Source organism: Monodon monoceros, unplaced genomic scaffold (assembly GCF_005190385.1).
Source record: "Monodon monoceros isolate NGI ecotype Baffin Bay Population unplaced genomic scaffold, NGI_Narwhal_1 Super_Scaffold_16, whole genome shotgun sequence".
Lineage (NCBI taxonomy): Eukaryota > Metazoa > Chordata > Mammalia > Artiodactyla > Monodontidae > Monodon > Monodon monoceros.
In genome coordinates this window covers 85,934,359-85,953,374 of record NW_021703772.1, presented here as the reverse complement: position 1 = coordinate 85,953,374, position 19,016 = coordinate 85,934,359, and the positions used below count along the sequence as shown (strand labels likewise).

Genomic DNA, 19,016 nt, shown 5'->3' with positions numbered 1-19,016 from the left:
AAGTAAACATAATATATCAAAATAGATTAATTGAATATATACACAGATCAGTAATATTTTTATAATGATTTTGGCAAAAGGTCAGCAATTTCATTAAACATATACAACAGTACACCTACTATGGGCAATGTGCTATATTATGCTTATGTGACTAAGGGTTGTGAAATCAATTCAGAGCAGCATTAAAAGAAACAAGACAGAACAGAAAAGAAAGAAAACATCAGAGTGCATCAAATGCAATGAGAATATGTATTATGTTATGAAAACTTTGGGTCAAGTATAAATATGCCTACATACATGGGTATACTAGATCACAATGTAAATATGTATATTGGTGTGGATCATCGTCAAAAGGTTGGAAACCCTGTTATATTGGAATCTTTGGGTCCTATGAAGCTGAATAATTACAACTGCTATCCTCAAGAACCTTCTGTTATTGAAGTATGACAAATACATAGTTAAGTATAAACAAAATCCCATGGACATTCAAAGAAGGGAGGCAGCATATCTGTTTTAGAGGTCAGGGAAAGTGGTTGAGCTTTGACAGGTAGAAGAGGAGAAAGGGGTTCTGGGTAGTGACATGTGAGCTATCTTCAGGGAACACTGAGTAAACTAGGCTATAGCCCAGGATACTCATGGATAAGGATTGAAGTAAGGCTAGGAAGGTGGTTGAAACCACTCTGAGAAATCCTGACCAATGAGGTTATACTTATTTGATAAGGGTAGGAGAGGAGAAGGTGAGATACACAGAGATTACCTTTAGCAAATTGAAGTTAGCAAAGGCTTACAGGATGGAGCAGAGGGCAATGCTAATCAGCCCATGAGGGTGGCCAGAAGAATGTGACTGGCCTAGGTCAATGGTTCTCAGCTGCCTGAAGTGGGAGCTGGGGTTGAGCGTGCAGGTAGATATCGGATGATGAGAAGTAAAATATGTTTTGAAAAAGCATAATTATTATACTCATTGTTTTTTATAATCAAAACTTCAAAAACTGTCACTCCGTGAAATCCCCTTGGGGGTAGGGATGTTCACCCCATTTTAAAAGTTGATGCACCCTAACCTCCAATGTCCTTTCTAGTTGTAACCTCATTTGAATGACTTTATTTTGTGGACAAGTAAGCTAAAGCTAAAAGAGGTGACATGGTTAATCAGTGTCAGAGCTGGAACCAGACCCTGAGCCTTCTAAATTCCAGGACCGTGTTCATTCCACTGCACCATATATCTGTGATGGTTTCCATTTTACAAATGAAACAATTTGGGCAAGGAGAGATATAGCTGGAAAAGCTCACTATTTGGATCCAGATATTCACTCCCTGTTGTGCTGCTTTCTGTCAGAGACTCCTGTTCTGATAGCCATTGCAGGAAACATGAATTTGTAAAACAGGCAGGCTTTCCACCAAAGTCTCTTATTGGAGCAAATTTTATTTTGACCATACCACACTCCAAATCGTGACCATAATACAACTACAGGAATTCAAAAAGATAAAACTCCAAAGCAATGTGCAGCAGCCACATTCCAAGACCTCCTATCTGTCAACCCAAGTCATATATACATATACAGCTTTTAAAATTAGCGTCTGTTTCTAATTTCCTATTGGTCTACCGATGTCTTGACTTTTTCCCATTCATTATTTAATTAATTTATCTATTTCCTTGTGTCATTCCCAAGCATACATTTCTCATAAAATTTAAGGACAGTGCTTTGAAAATTAAAGAATATTTTTCCTCAGTAATGTTTTCATAGATATAACTTTTGAGAACAATTTCTTGAGAGATGTTTTAGGAGTTGTATTCTAGGACACATTATCTTCATGGTCTTCCCCCTGGTAGGATGGATAAATGATCTTGCCTTGAGAATTGCAATGAATTCTCTGGTTTCCATATAAAAGATAAATATTCCACTTACAGAAGCTGCAGGAGTAGAGTTCAAGCAGGCCTGAAGTTTAGGCCTGACGGAACGGCATGTCTGGGAGTGATCAGGGGAAAAAGACTGATTCTCACAGGATATGCTGAGCAATGGGAGTGAATTGTTACCAGTTACTTGTGTCTAGTGAGTCTCCTAAGCATTTGCTAGGGGAGGGCAGCTGCAGACTTAACAAACCTTTCCTGAGAAAGGAAAAGAGAGCTTCTCAAGTACTGAATGGGAACCTCACTCTTGTCTGGGGTATCAGTGAGAGCTGGGCAGGGGAGCTTGCCTCTCCAACTGGGAGTGTTGCTGACTCTGGCCCCATGCAGCTGTCTCTGTCTAAGAAATTGCACTCTTCACCCGCAAAGTGTCTTCTGGTCAGTTACACCACTGCCCCTTATGGCAGCCAAGTGACAACTGACCAGAGTGCAGTGTGATATGCGCCTTGCAAATGATGCAATGACTAAGGGTGCTGTGAGCAATTAGGGAGGGAAGGAAAAGGGAAGATATAGGACAAGAAGCACCACTGGAGTTGGGATTTTGCCAAGTGGAGAAAGGGTATGCATGCGCCTATGTGTGGAGAGGCAGAGGAATTTAAGCAATAAATAACACAAGGCATGGATGTGGATAAGTGCACAGATGTACTCAGGAGATGGAAAAGGGAGCTGGAATCCGTGAGGGATTAGGCTGGGGTCAGAGTTTAAAGAACCTCATTCGCTGACAGGAAATTTAAGTTCATCGTGCAGAAAAATCTATGAGACACATTCTTATTGTTATACTATTGTGATTCTCTTCTTGGATGGTCTGGGTTTAGAAAGAACACCAATAACAGTAGGTGTTTGAATCAAATATCAAAGTGTCCAGAGGCCTGAAGACCAATCTGAAGCTTTTGTAGGAGTCAAGGTCCCAGAAGGTAAGGGGAAAAACTAGGAAAGAAGCAGTAGCAATGAGGGCGAGGCATGGGATTTACTTCCATGGGATATATTCTCTGATGTGAAATTACTGAATCACGCAAAGGGTATAGTAACTTATATGGCTCAGGACAAATAACTTACATTGCCATTACCATACATACAGATGTTTCCCCATTAGTTGGCCAGTCTTTGTTAGGATATGCCTTTACTTTTATTGCTTTGGTCAATGCAACCGCTTTCTCATAAATTCTCTGTATTTACACTTATTTCATTACTGGAAAAATTAAAGATTTTATTCCTAAAATTTGATTTAGCATTTATTTCTTCGGCTATCACTACTTCTATTGTTTATTAGCTGTGTGAGTAAAAGGCCTAGCCTTGTCCTTGGCACAGAGTAAGACTTCAGTAAGTTATGGTACTTATACTCTGTTGAAGCTTTTGCAATCTTTTATCTATAGGATATATTTAAAATCTATACTTCATTACTTATATGAATATTTTGTTTTGTTAGTTTTATTCCACAGAGGTTATTTATTTTACCCAATTTCTTGTTTTCACTAAAAAATATTATATTTTAAAGCTGGGATAAGTATATTAAATTTTGTTATATAAGTTTGGTGGATGTTAAAATTATATACAAGCTGGGTTTATTTCGGAATTCTCTATTTTTGTCCGTTTTTCTACCATCATGTTTTTGAATTGGTAAAGTACTCTTTTAAAAGAGTACTTTTAACTTCATACATGTTCTGAATCTGGTAGGACATGTTTTCCTTCAATACTCCTTTGTTAGTGATTTCTCTGATACTCTTCCCGTTTATTTCTTTATTTTGTAGGAATTTTAGAACAACTCTGTGAAGATATATAAAGTAATATTTGGGCATCTTAATTGGAATCTTGTTAAATTCATAAATTAATATTAAGAGATACTGTCATTTCTATCTGAGTATTTATTCTTTCCTGTCAGGAGCATATACATCTACTTTTATTTTAATCTTCCCTACTTTCCCATTATATACGGTTGTTTTCTTCAGCAAAGGACTGGGAGACAGAAGACGTCATTCTCAAATCAGATTCCTGGGAAACTGCCTTCCCCAACCATATTCTTGGGAAAGTGATTTTATGCCTATTTCTAAGAATCAGGTAAAGGTGGTTCTCCCTACTGAAAATCGACCTCAGATCCACGTTATTTCAATGGGATGAATATAAATAATTTTCCTCAGCTATACACAGAGTTTGTTAATGAATGTTTGACTATCTAGTCATTAGATTGCTGTAAGGGTTATGAAATTATGTATTCAAAGTTATCTGAAAATGTTACAATATAAACAAGGGCATGGTATAATAAAATGTAATTTTTACAATGTTTTCCCGGACAGTAAGATTCTAGAGGAAAGGAACCACATTTTCTCCTCTTGCTATCCACAATATGGTGCCAGACCACACTACGAACTCAGTAAATACTTGTATGTTAGGGGAATGAGTAGATAGTGAGACAATTTTTTAAAAAGTTAAAAGGAAAAGGAAAGGTATGGTCTAGAGAGAATGACTTTAATCTTACTGGCACATTTATTTCATCTCATATACAACTGTCTTACTATTCAACATTGATCAATATATTAATAGCATTCCTTCTGCTGGGCTCCCCCATAGCAAAATTTTATACCTTTATATTAATGTGATGTAAGTTACTTGTGTTCCTAGAACCTTTCTATTATTTCCCCCTTAGTGTAAGCTGCTCTGCTGAAAATGAGATTGTAGCTGGGAGCTGAGAGAAAAGGGAGATGGGAGGGGAGGGAAATGTTATATAATTATCCTACATTTGACTCCAGAGCAAAGGATCAGGAATATGCCAAGATCACTGTAATAACCATTGTCATGCCAGATACTAACCAGAAGCTTTCCACATACTGTTCTTAACCTCAAATTAAAGGTGAACCAGAAAGACTTCTGTCTGCCAAAAGTGTAGCTCAGGTTTTTACTTTCCTTTGCAATCGTTCTGCTCCCCGCCACCCATGCCTAAAACTTAAAACTACTTCTCCCACAATGTAGGGAAAGAAGAATCCTGATGTTAGGCTTTGGCTGTTCACAGAAAAAAGTATTTGGTTTAGAGTTATCATTTGTGAGAAATTATTAAGTATACAAACACATTCCATTGATTTGATATCTTAAGTATTTGCTTCTTCTTCTTTAAAAAACAAAACAAAACAAAATACCATCTTAAGGGCTAACAATGTGACCTTGTCATGAGAATTGGTCTAAGCTAAAAATGTTTGCATTGAGGAGCTTCTAGGCTTTCTGGTTCATTTGTAACATGGAGTGTGATGGATGCTTTACGTGGCAGAATGACTTTCAATTTTCTGGATTAAAAATAATTAAAATAATGGCAAGAATGAACTTTTAAGGTTCAGCATCATTAATGTCCTCTTTTCATCCAAAATTCATTAAAGACTCGTTCCGTATAAACTCTGAAGAGAAGTCCATGAGTCTTATAATAAAATCTGCATAGTAGTTTTGAAAGCAATTCCCTCCCTCCTCCCAAATTATGTAACTGTGCTTGAAATCCTCAATGTAACTCAAAGGAGTAGATAGGGTGGGTGGTTTTATTATTATTATTTCTCTTTCCCATCTTCCCCTTTGTATGGTACAGATGGATTAACTGAGGTTAACCTAGAAAGCTACAGGACCCAGTCCCAAACCTGATCTTCTGACTTTAATTCTTATAAATCAGAGTTTCTCAATCTTGGTACTACTGACATTTTAGGTTGGATACTTCTTTGCTGTGAGGGCCGTCCTGTGCACTGTAGGGTGTTTAGCAGCATCCCTGGCCTCCGCCCACTAGATGCCAGTAGTACCCTCCCCTCCCCACAACAGTTGTACCAACCAAAACGTCTCTGGGCGCTGCCAAATATCCCCTGGTGGTGGAGGGCAAAACTACTCCTAACTGACACTATAAGCTTTCCAAAATGCCATCACCATAAGTGACAATTAACTCCATTCCCACAGAGAGCAACTCGACTTCATATCAACTCAGCTTAATGGGACACAGTTGCTAGATGTGTCTTCAGACACGAGCTGGGTTGTCTCCAGCAAGAAGGCTGTGGGCAGTACTCTCATATTTGTTAAAAGTTCTTTATTCAACACGGATAGACTCACCCAGACTAAGGCAGATATCTTGGGTAGGCTTGATTTTCTCTCTGATGGGCCACAGATCATGATGCATGGTGGTCAGAGCTATGGTGGTCAGTAGTGCTTTTCATCAACTATTTCTGCTCTCCTCCATTCTGGGCTCAAAGCAGGATTGCATTTCCTGGTCGCCCCTTATAGTTGGGCAGTGCCTTGCAACAAGTTCTGGCCAAAGAGTCGAGTGGAACCCTATGTCACTTTTAGGCCAGAACAGTGAATTGCTAATGAAAGAACATCCTAGCTTTCTCTTGCATCTGGCACAGTAACTGGTAATGTTTGTGATGGTGGTTGCTTGGGTCTCTCTATATGCTTGGGACCCTGAGTGACCATACGAATAGAACACTACTGCTCACCTGCAATAAACATAGAGCATGAATAAAAAATAAGTGTTGAGTGTTTTAAGCCACTGAGATTTTTAAGGTTGCTAGCTTAGCATAATTTAGCTTATTCTGACTGATGTAAGAACTGAAAGATGAGAACAGATTGAAAAATAGATTTAGGTTAAATCAAGGTCATTTATATGAAAACAGAAAATATAATATAAAACCACTTAGAACTTCCTTAAGTCTTAGAGTTCTCTATTTTCATTCACTAACTCTCTAATATTTGGAAATCATTTCAATGTGGTTTTTAATATATCTGATACAGTATGTAAACTACATTATTCTATTACACCAGACTTATTCTTTCATTCATTCAAATAGTATTTATTGAACAGTAAATATATACCAAGTATTATTTGGAATATCTTCCCACTTCATATTGTTTTCGACACCTTTCTTGTGATGAAGACAGATGGCAGAAAGAAGAGGGAGTTCACTTTAATATCTAAGGAGTGATATATTTAGGAAATGAATTTGAGGTTTTGCGGGGGTTCTTTGTTTATTTGTCTTTAAACTTTCCATTTGCAAAGAGCTTATTAGAGAAAATGGAAATGATTTCGTATGAGTAGCCAGGAATTTTCCACCATTATCACCTCCTGCTGTCTTACCCGTAAAAGAGGGATGATTTTGTGGATTTCCACATAGAGGAGAATAGCAGAGAGGTGGGCTGGCAAGGTTTGAATTGTGGATTGATAGTTGGATGGATGCGTGATTTCAGGCAAGTGCCTTAACCTCCCTGTTTCTGACTTTTCGCAGCTGCAGTATGATAATCACAAAAGTGCCTAATTCACAGGGCTGTTGTGACGAATAAACAAGGCAATGCACAAAGGGCTTCTAATAGTACCTGGCACATGCTAAGCGCTCTAGGAACTGACGGATAATGCACTGGAGTTAGACTACTTCCGTGATGCAAACATCACAGAAGATGTTTGTTTTATTCACTACTTCATCTTAAACATCTAGTTTAGTGCTTGGGATAAAGTAGATATTTAAAAAACATGTGTTGAACACATACAGAAGTGAGTAGGGATGAGGAGACTGACTCCCAGGTTCTACTCCTAACCTTGCCACTACCTACTGCCCGTCTCGCCCACTGTGCCCAGCTGTGAGAACTTGGAATAGTCACCGTCCTAGATCTAGTCATCTCTTTTGTAAAATGGAAGGATCATGCAAAAGAATGATAAACTATGTAGCTATAAACTAGAATCTATAATCAACTACTACACTTTTCAGAAAAAGGATGATAATAACCTTACCGCAACATAATTTGAAAATAATCAACAGTATGAAGACTCTACAAAGTTGCTCTACTGTGGTTTTAACATTTTCAAAAGAAATTTAATGGAGATTGTCTGCTTCATCAAAAAGGGCAGTAATGGGCTTCCCTGGCGGCGCAGTGGTTGAGAGTCCGCCTGCTGATGCAGGGGACACGGGTTCGTGCCCCGGTCTGGGAGGATCCCACATGCCGCGGAGCGGTTAAGCCTGTGAGCCATGGCCGCTGAGCCTGCGCGTCCGGAGCCTGTGCTCCGCAACGGGAGAGGCCACAGCAGTGAGAGGCCCGCGTACCGCAAAAAAAAAAAAAAAAAAAAAAAGGTCAGTAAAACTCACTAGCACTAATGCCATCACTCAGATATGCTACCTTTCCCTACCAGTTCTGTGTAGAGGGAAGGAGAAAGAAGTTGGTTATAGAGTAATTAATGTACAAACTTGCAACTAGAGTAAGAATAAGTCCTGGAGATCAAAAATACAGCATAGTGATTACAGTCAACAATACTGTATTATATACTTTAAAATTGCTAAGAGACTAGATCTTACATGTTCTCACTGTGAAAAAGAAATAATTATGTGATGTGAGAGAGACCTTAGCTAGAGCTACACTGGTCATCATATTGCAATATGTAAATGTATCAAGTTATCACATTGTACACCTTAAATTTATACAATGTTATATGTATAAATCTTACCTCAAGGGAAAAAAATAAGAGTATTTTAATGGTCCTGCCGTCATGTATTAAACCTTTCTTGGTTTTCCAATACATCTAGGCTTGTATGTGAAAGAGCAAAACTTGACTCATAAGGAGTGTAATCAAAGTGACTCAAGCCTTCAAAGTCTCAGTTTTTCCATCTATCAAATGGGATAGTAATACCTACGCCTTTGGGATTATCATGAGCAGTATATGAAATAACCTGGCAAAGGGCCAAGCAAGAATTAAACTTTCAATAAATAATAGCAATTAACAGGATAATAATGATTATTATTACAATTATTTACAAGAAAACCACTTCCTCACAAATGTTAACAGTGTTCAGAGTTATCCTTCTGGCTGATACTGCACAGTGCATAAGTTGGTTTTAGGGTATGGGTTTTAGATATGCTAGTGGAGCACCTAGAAGAGACAACAGGCAAAGAAATGTATGCCTGCTAGGTAACCCTTTGCGTGAAGTGCTGGATGGTGAGGTGGGGGAAAAAAATTAATGTTTAAACTTAGAGAAGCAGTTGGGTCAGAAAACAAGAAAATGGAAAGGTAGCACAGCATAGTGGTTAAAAGTATTATGTATTGATAGTTATGTGACCTCACTTAATTTCTCTGTGCCTCAGTTTCCCCACCTAAGAAAAATGGAGACAGTAATACTGAATGAGACTGTTAAGAAGAGTTAACATTTATAAATGGCTTAGAACAATGCCTGAAATACAGCAAGTGCTATATTAGTGTTTGTCAAACTAGGACAGTGATACAAATGGCAGAAGTTACACAGAACTGCCTGTGAAGAAACCTTTGGAGTAAAGACTAGCAAGGTGGCCTTCTAGGAGCACAACCTGGAAATCTCCCAGGCTCAGTCATCTAGCCAACAACTTGGGCTCCTCCTATGTGCAAGGTGAAGTTCTGTAGCCTTAAAGAGAATTGATTCACATTTGACGTGACAGAAATGGGCCAGAGGCAAGGGCAGAAAGGAGCTCCAGTTGGGACTGGGAGTAACAGAAGTGTGTACGTAGGTAATATGACCCTTCCTATGGTCTTCCACAGCATTCCCTAATGATCCCACAGCATCCTAGGTACCTGTTAATTATATGTAAGTGTCTCCCCAAGGCAGGGCTCTCTGAGGTGCAGACTGAGTCCTGTACACTGTGAAATCCCCCTTCCGCAGTGCTCAGTAAGTATGTGTTGAGGTCGAACCAAAGTGAGTAAAAGATCGAGCCTGTAATTACTGAGCACTCAGTTCTTGGGCCCCTAATTGCTCCCCAATCCACTTTCAATCCCCAGTGCTGATCTAAATAGCTCAGTGTTAACGTGTGGGATGGGAGAGCTGTGATCCCAAGGACATGTCCCTTTGAGTAAGAACCTAGTCTTCTTTGTAGTGCTTGCTTAAAATTATCCAACAGTAAAGCTGGCTACAAAGCCTTCTGCTTAGGGATATCCTCCAGCCTCTTTCCTCAGTTCATCCACAAACACCTCAAAACTGGCACAAACAAAACTGAACTCACTAGCTTTGTAAATGAGCTGATTTTTTCTTCCTTCTTTCTTGACAGCCATCCATCTATCAAATTCTTTTCTGTGTTTTCCTTGAGAATGTCTCTCTCCTACAGCCCTCTCACTAATCTCTCTTCCACCACCTCACAGAATCACACTTGGATGACCGCTGCAGAGTCTCACTGCAATTCTGCCTACATATCACTGCAAGATAAATCTTCCTAAAATACATGCTTTATCATATTTCTTTCCAGTCCAAGACCGAGGCTCCCTATTTTTTACCTTTACCTAATCTACTTTGCTCATCCTCCGTACTTTGGCCCTACCCTGCCCATGTATTACTTGCTTATTAACTTTTGCATGCAGAATCTTCTATTCTACTTAGCGACCTCAGAGCACTAATCACTGAAATTGTTCTCTCATTTAAGTACAATATCTAAAATACTTGCTTCTCTATGCTTTGCCCATGTTGTTTCCCCTTTTGGAATATCCTAATCCTTTGGCTATTCAAGTTCTAGCTCTTAAATTAACATTCTACTCTAAGCCACATGTGTCAGTACTAATATATAATTACATTATCCTGTGTTTCCCTCTGTTTCCCGTCCTTATGCAAAAGTGTTCCCTCTTCAAGAAAACTATAAACTGCTTGAGGGCAGGGAGTTTACATTTTTATCTGTTTATTGAACAAATATTTATTGAGTTCCAGCCTTGTACCAGGCACTGCACTAGGCTCTGAGGTACCGTGATGAACAAGGTAGCCATAATCTTTGTCCTCCCAGCACCTACATTCTAATGTTTATGTGTATGTGGGGGGGGGAGTGAGATAACAAATTACACAAAATTATATGATTAGAAACTGAGGGAGGCACCATGAGGTAAAAGTATAGGGTGCCATGAGACCATTGCAAAGCTTCACATTGAAAGAAAATGCCCTTGAGCTGAGAGCGAATGAATAAAATACAAATAGGCAAATGTGCAAAGGTTTAAAGAAGGCTGGAATCTTAGAGGAACTGAGAAAAGTTTGGTGTCCATAAGTGCAGGGGGCAGAGGATGAGCCATATCAGATGAAGCTACTGAGGTACAAGCTGGGTGTACTTCCTTGTGTTGTACCAGAATCAAAAAGTACTTGCTAAGTGAGGGTAAGCTTTAAGTGGTCCTTAAGAGTCATAAAGCATGATGACAGAGGCCATTTCTGAACTTTTCTTGTCTGTATACTTGGAGTTTACAAAAAAAGCTGAATATCCAAAGCTTAAAAAATATGAACACCTAAGTGCTTAGGACGGTGGTTGGGATGCTCATCTTACTGACCCAAACATGCCCAGTGAGGATGCAGGGTGAAGGAAATGGCTTGGAACAGGCTCCATGTGGCATTAAGGATGAGAAGACCTGCTGCTATCAGCTTTGGTTTTTTGTTTGTTTTCTCAAGTTCAATAAAAAAGACATGGACCAATGACAACTATGATATGTGTCTACTCCACATTACAAGTTTGGTGCCAAGATGCTTTACACAGGCCACCTAACAGATGGTAATATATTTCAGCCATTACCAATGTGAGTAGGAATCAAACCAGTGACCCCAGAGGTGAGAGGGTGTATATCCAATTACAAATTCCCACTTTCCTTAAGTGTTAAGATGCCTAAAGCAATATATGTTATTTACATTAGGATGCACTGTATAAACTATATTTGATAAAAGAGATGACTTCACGTTCTCAACTTAAATCAAAGAATGCTTACTTAAGTATTTTTTTAATTGAATCACACTTTAATGCCATCATATAACCTTTTGGTTAACGGTGCTCATCTTGATTATTCTAACAAAGGGAAACATGGAAATTAATACTTAAGTTGTACAGCTTATGTCATCTATAAAAATACACACAAGAAAATTCAAAAGAAATACCTGGGACATCTGTGAAGGTTTCTCCAAGGACAGATACGTGGAAATTGAGTCCTAAGTCCTTAAGATGCATCAATACCTTAAAAAAACTCTCTGGATCTTTATCATGCTCCCTGGAAATAAAAACACAAAACAAAACTTGTGATATCTTAGGGTATGTGTTAGGAAAAGTGTTTTCACTTCTCATAGTATCAATTCCTCTCATGGTCTATTGTTAGTTAGGAGAGCCTCTGGCATCCAAGCTGAGATCTTCCCTCACCCTTATACTGTAGCATTAGTATTGAGTGTTTTCATGAATCTAATTTCTCTATCATGGATCAAAACCCAGTCCTATTGAAGTCTCAAGGCTCTGCAACCTTTTATTAAAGGAGAATCTGTTTTTTTCACATTTTTGGGTTAGACTATAGAAAGTCTAGCTTATTTTCCTTTCTCCTAAAATGGTTAATTTTCCACTTAACACAGGTTTTTAACAAAAGAAAAGACCAGTCTTCAAAGGACAATTCACTACTGATCATGAGAATGTACCAAAGATGCTTTTCATTTCCACGAGTCTGAGTACCTCTCTCTCACATTTACTGAGCCTCTTTCTGTCCACAAGGAACACACAGTTTAGGGAGTGAGATTACAGACTCTCTCACTAATCTCTTATTTTTAATAATTGAATGGAGAATTATAAATACATCAAAAGGGGGTAGGCCTGAGTCTAAGTCCGCTGAGTATTAACTTAGGAGTGGAGGTTAGTCAATGCATAAAAGAATAGTAATAAAGATAATTCTTTCATTTAGTAGAAGCTTTGAAAAACATGGATTATTTTTGTTTGTTTAGCTTGTCAGTCTTCTTTGTAATGACAGAATAAGAGGCTAAAGGACACTAAAATTTAAAAAAATCACCAATTCAAGAAATCACACTAAAATGGAATGACTTATTTTTTACATTCTAAGGTGTGAATATTTCAGTATTTCTTGCATTTAATCACACTGTTTTAAATTATCTTATTTCAGACAGATGTGGACCAGATGTCTTCAAAATATTTGTTTTTTCATTTATAATTCAGAATTTAAACTTATTTTCTATATTTCAGAGAAATAGTTATATATCAGCAATTGAATTTCTCATTTACCAACTAATTATGTAAAATAAATCTGTAAATTGATCAAACTGCTATATGAAATATGAAAATTATATCATTCAGGAAATCTCATGAAAAATGACATCTGCAACCCTAAATGTGTTAATTCACAATTCAGTCAATATTTTCAGTATCAAGAATTAAAACAAATGCATCTTCTGATTAACATTTTAAAACGGCATGTATAATCTCCTGGAATTGTAAGATCTTATAGAATTAGAGTTCTGTAACAATTTATTTTAAGCTCTCAGTTTGATTTGCTTCAAATAATAAAGAATGCAGTGGCAAAATGTTCATTGCTTTTTAAGATGATGGGTATTACACACATGTACCATTGGGAAGTTTTGGGGGTAATTCTCACATATACTACTGCTGTGGGCAAGAAAAAAGACTCAAAACAGTTTAAAGTAAAGAATACACCATATGTTATCTTCAACCATATCAATCAAACAGCTGCCACCTGACCTGTAGTATATGTTACTTTACTCTGAATCTCTTGGAAATAAGTAGATGAAAAGAATGGAAACAATATAACAATATATTTTAAGGAGGGAGTAACACTACAGGGAAATCTAGCCACTCAATTCTCTAAATTTTTCATTTGGAGTTCCAAAAATTTTGGCTATGGGTCCCTGAGAGAATATCTATTCTAAATATTTCCTGCTGCTTGTTTGTTGGTTGGTTGGTTTGTTTTGTATTAAAGTAAAAGTAGATGTGGTTTGGGCTTGGAAGGAGGTTTAATTGGGTAGAAGCTGTAGTTCTTAAAAGATTCCAATGTGAATATTTTCAAAGCAGCAGGCTTCATGAACCTATATTTTCAGTGTTTCTATACAAGATAAATGCATGACAATCCTGCTATATTCTTAAGATATTTTTTATAGGTAGACAAAAGCTCTCATATTCAATAGTCACTTTGCATAAGAACACAAAAGAGATTTGCATGAATCCCCTCTCTTTTTGTTTAAACTACAATATATGGATGAATGTAAGGTGAGATTCTTCTTCCATATAATTATCCCTCAGAAAAAGAGGCATCTTATCTAAAGTCCTTATAAAGTCTCTCATAATACCAGGCACTCTCTCAATTACTTTATTTTGAACAAAGTACAGTTTAGGAAAATAGCATTAACCTGAGACGCCAACTGATGAGAATTTTGGATAGTTTTAGCAGTCATTCACTTGATGGGACCGGTAAAAACAGAAGCCAAGGGATTTAATACTGAGTTAGTAATTATTTTGGGAGACATGACCTAAAAATTCAAAGTGTTTTTGAAAACAAGTATTTTAAAGATCCCTAAAAAAAATAATAGAGTAAGTGGTTACTGGAGACTATGAGTGGTAAGTGGGTTTTTATAGCCAGAGAAAAGATTTCCAGTGATGGCATCATACGGTTTCACAATCTTGCACCCCAAACCGCTTAGACTGAATTCCAGATGACAGGTGGCAGAAACATGCCAGCTGCCTGAAAAGGTGGTACCATTCTGGTGTCAAGAATGCATGGGAGGGGGAGTTAGACTAAAACTACATCATAAACTATAAGGTTGAGCAAAGAGCAATACCTCTAAAAATATTCTACATGATATATGCTTTAAAGTATTATCTATGTCTAAATTAGTAGATTACGTATTATAAGTAGACACTTGGCCAGTTCATCCATGCCCCTCAAAGTTTACATAGTCAATTTAGCTGAAAACTTTTCTCGGTTTTCTCTTTAGACAAATGGGAAATTGCCTACTATTCAGAGAATCATTAAAGATGTGCACAGATATCCAGCCCAGCCATATATCAAGGCACGGATATAGCAATGGCAGAGCTCAATATATTTTGTCAAGAGAGGGACTCACTGCAGATATCCAATGGATCATCCATGGATCTTATCCTAGCGCCCATAATATTAATGGACCCATTTAGCAGAGAATGTGAATCTGTCTTAAATTCCTTTCTAAGAAATCTAATGTGAAGTTCTCATACTTATGATTTTAGAATGAAGCATGAAACATAGGATGAGGTATTTTAAAGTAACATATTGGGCTTCCCTGATGGCGCAGTGGTTAAGATTCTGCCTGCCAATGCAGGGGACACGGGTTCGAACGCTGGTCTGGGAAGATCCTACATGCCGCGGAGCAACTAAGCCCGTGTGCCACAACTACCGAGCCTGTGCTCTAGAGCCCGCGAGCCACAACTACTGAGCCCACGTGCCACACTACTGAAGCCCACGCGCTTAGAGCCTGGCCTCTGAAACAAGAGAAGCCACCGCAATGGGAAGCCCACGCACTGCAAGAAGAGTAGCCCCCAAGCGCTGCAACTAGAGAGCCCACGTGCAGCAATGAAGACCCAACGTAGCCAAAAATAAATAAATAAATAAATAAAAATTAAAAAATGAAAATAACATATCGAGTGCCCCTTTTTGTCAACAGCTATCAGGATTAAACACACATTTAATGGTATCGTCAATTCTTTATAACCACATTTGTAGACTTACGGGCTCCTAAACTCTCTTCTTCTGTGCTCATCGATTCTGGTAGGGATGTAAATTGCAACAATATTTTAGAGGGCAATTTGGTAATGTACATAATAAGCCTTAAATTGTATATAACTTTTTCCACAGTAATTCCGATTTAGAAAAGTTACCCTATGAAATAATTAAAGAGGTGCACAGAAATTCAGCCAGAGTATGTTCATAACAGCATTGTTTATAATAGCAACCATCTGTAAACAACGTAATGGGATGATAAAGAAATAATACTTTGACACATACATATGATATAATACCCTGCAGCCATGAAATAATTTTGTAGAAGTATATTTTTGGCATGGAAATATATTCAAGAAATACTGTTAAGTAAAAGGGAGGTGACAGAGCAATACATATTTTATGATCTATTTTTGTAAGACAAATGGACGTATGTGCCTAGAAAAAAAGGTTGGGGTGAAGTATACCAAAATGTTAACAGGGTTTATCTGTAGGGGCTACATTATAAATGTTTCTCTTTTTTTTTTTTACATGTTTTCTATCATTCCTTTAATAAATATTTTTTATGTCAATCATTTTAATGCTTTAAGGAACCACCTCTAACATTCTGCCATAAAATTGTATTCATAAGGATTTTTGCTTAACTCTGTAGCATTTTTAGTATTTATAGTGGCATAATTCCTCATTTCCCGTGACACTTCTAGATTTGACAGCTGCCCATCAAGCAAACTTGATTCGTCATAAAACATTCTAGAAGATGAGTCAGAGTCCAAGTCTCCCAACAATTCCCACATTCTTGATTAGGTAAGAATGAAACAGTCTGGCTGGGAACTCATTCCTGTGCAGCCCAACTATGGCAGAAGAGACCAGAACAGAATATTTCAGGCTTACTGGAAGCAGCAGATATAGCAAGAACAGCTTTTATTCCCAAATATTATTCAGAACATTTGAAAAGCATAAACTGTTTCCATGTGTTTTTTCTTCCTGTATCTGTTCTCTCTCTGTCGCCTTTCCCGTTTAGTGTTTTAGAGCTAAATTTCTTCTTATTCCTCACTTAACATTCATTCAGTAAATATTTATTGAGGATTGCTAAGTTTCTCCATACTTGTCACTTATACTCAACTGTTATCCTTTCCTGTTTTCCCACATAACTTTATACTTATTGAATGCAATCACTTTGATCTAGTTCCTTGCCTTGCCTGGGCAGAAACCTGCTCTTTTCAGATGCCGTAACTTTCCCAGCAGCATGTCACTCTGGATTGAGAGGTCCATGAGGGAAAGATAAATGATGCCTGCTTTATTCACTACTAAGTACCCAATGCCTTGCGAGTGGAAGACATTCCTTGTGTTCATCAATATTCGGTTCTTCTTTTTTTCTGGGCACACGAAAGACTCCACGTTCATCCCCTTGAAGTAGGAGAGGCCACAGGGTAGTTCTGACCAATGGATTGCAAGCTGATTGATGTGTGTCACTTCCAGGTAGAAATTTCTAAGAGCAGTTCTGGACAGCACTTTCTCTGTTGTAGTGATCCTTGCAGAGGTCTTGTATTAAGATGGTTAGGTTAAAAGAGTGAAGTGGTCTGGACTGCTACATGGAGAAGAGTTGCCCAATAAAGCCATCTAAACATGCAGCAGACTTTGAGTTGGTGAGAGAATTAAACTTCTGTTGTGTTTAAGCAATTGAGATTAGGGGGTCTTCATTACTACAGCATAAGGTGGACTAGGCTGACTAATACATTATCTGTGGCATAAAATTAGCTGCTCTAAAAATACCTGTTGAATGAATAAAGGTGTAGGAAAAATAAATTACATTTATAGAGCTCCTGCTATGTGCAGGATCCCATACTAGGCACCTAGTCATAATCCTAATTAAGCCTCTCAACCAAGTGGTCATAGAAATATAACTATTCTTTCATTTAAGATCACACAGAAGAGACTGAGTCTGCATTTGAAATCAGGTCTCATCACTCTAAAGTCATATTCTTTCTTCTGTACAGTCTTTGACTTTCCCATTTCTTTCTTCCTACATATAATGAGAAGAAAAAGAGAGCTGGTACCTTCAGTCCATGGTTTTGTTTCCAGACCATCAAGTGATGGACATTTCTTAGATTGCTACTTGAGGTTAAAACCCATTGGATGAGAGATGGCAATAAGAATAACGGGAAGTAATATGGAATTACATGATCTCTCAACACCATGGTTTCAAATTTCTTCACCTTTTCTGATACCCCGCTAACCTCCATCTTTGCTGCCTCATTATGAAGTACCGTGTTACTTCCAAATTCAGTGATGTGTTCTTTATTCCAAAACATAAGGCTTCTATTTACCAGCTTGTGTTAGTCGTTATGATCACTTACTTCTCTATTATCCTTTCTAGGACCATAAACTCTTCACTTCCCTCTGTATGCCTGACGACAATTATCAGTTTGGGTTTCCTGCCACAGGTGCTGCTTCTGCCTTTAAAATGGTGCTTCGAATAGAATTCAACCCGTAGTCTTATGAGCCATCAACTTCTCAGCCTCTCCTCCATCTGATACTACCAGTGCCTGTCTTTCTGTAACTCCACCAGCCCTCCCCACCATCATTTCCTTACAGGTGACTAAAACCAAGAATACCCACTGTGGCTTTCTCTGAATGTTGCTCATACTGCATTCTGCCCTTCAACTTTACTTTCAGAGAGAGAGTGAAGGGTACAGTTCAGAGACAAGTGGCTCTGCCACTGATCAGCAGTATGACTCTTTGTATGTGATATAACCTCACATAGCCTCAGCTTCTTCACCGTTAGAATGGGGTAATGATAATACCTACATTTAAAATGTTAGTTGTTAGACATATATACACTAACTAATATGTATAAAATAGATAACTAATGAGAACCTGCTCTATAGCACAGGGAACTCTGCTTCACTTTGCTGTACAGCAGAAACTAACACAACATTGTAAAACAACTATACCCCAATTTAAAAAATAAATAAATAAAATAAAATGCTAGTTGTTAGGGATGAAGAAATGCCTGGCACCCTACAGATATACAATAAACTCTCATTCGCTTCATCTTTGGTATTTGTGGTATTTTAATATTTTAGAAATGTTAACCAATTTATTCCATTTCCCTTCTACCTGAACACATTCAAGAAACTAAGATGTTTTATGTTCGTTGCTTCAAGGAAGGCTTGAGACACGGGAAAAGCCCCCCCCCAGCCTCTACCAAAAAAAGGGGCAGTCTTCTTTGTTGGTCACAGAAGCAAAAGCCCTTGTAGAAATGGTAAGGACTTCAGATAGGTACAAGTACTTAAGCAAAATGCTATGTGACAGTAGCATACACCCTCCCACAACGTGTCACTGTTCTACCTCTAGACAAGAAACAAGGAGGACTGATGGGGGAGAGTTGAGGAAAACAGAACTGTGAGAGTCCCTGAGGCCATGAACTACACTTCCTGGGTTAGAAGCCGAGGAAGAAGCATGACCCCAGAGACTGAATGTCTGAGGGTATGTATCTGGGCACACAGTACTAGGGACATTCGTGAGAGATTCCTGAGACATGGTAGGCATAAATGTGGAACCATGGTTTCCTTGAGTGTCATGGAAGAGTCACAGGGCTGCTGGCAGACTGATAAAAGCAAAGGATCCCTCAGCAGTGGCCTGGGAGGAATGAGGACC

At 38.1% G+C, this 19,016-nt stretch overlaps 1 protein-coding gene across 16 annotated transcripts in view; it reads right to left on the bottom strand.

Annotated features, from left to right (window-relative positions):
• Positions 1 to 19,016, bottom strand: part of GTDC1 (glycosyltransferase like domain containing 1) — a 420,502-nt gene that overhangs the window by 49,505 nt on the left and 351,981 nt on the right. For all 16 annotated transcript variants that reach the window (XR_003794007.1, XR_003794006.1, XR_003794010.1 and 13 more), the window contains one exon: positions 11,758 to 11,867. Coding sequence is in view for 5 of the 16 variants with exons in the window: in XM_029225830.1 (XP_029081663.1) it covers positions 11,758 to 11,867 (110 nt within the window). In the remaining 11 variants the exon portion in view is untranslated. The remainder of the gene's footprint in view (positions 1 to 11,757; positions 11,868 to 19,016) is intronic.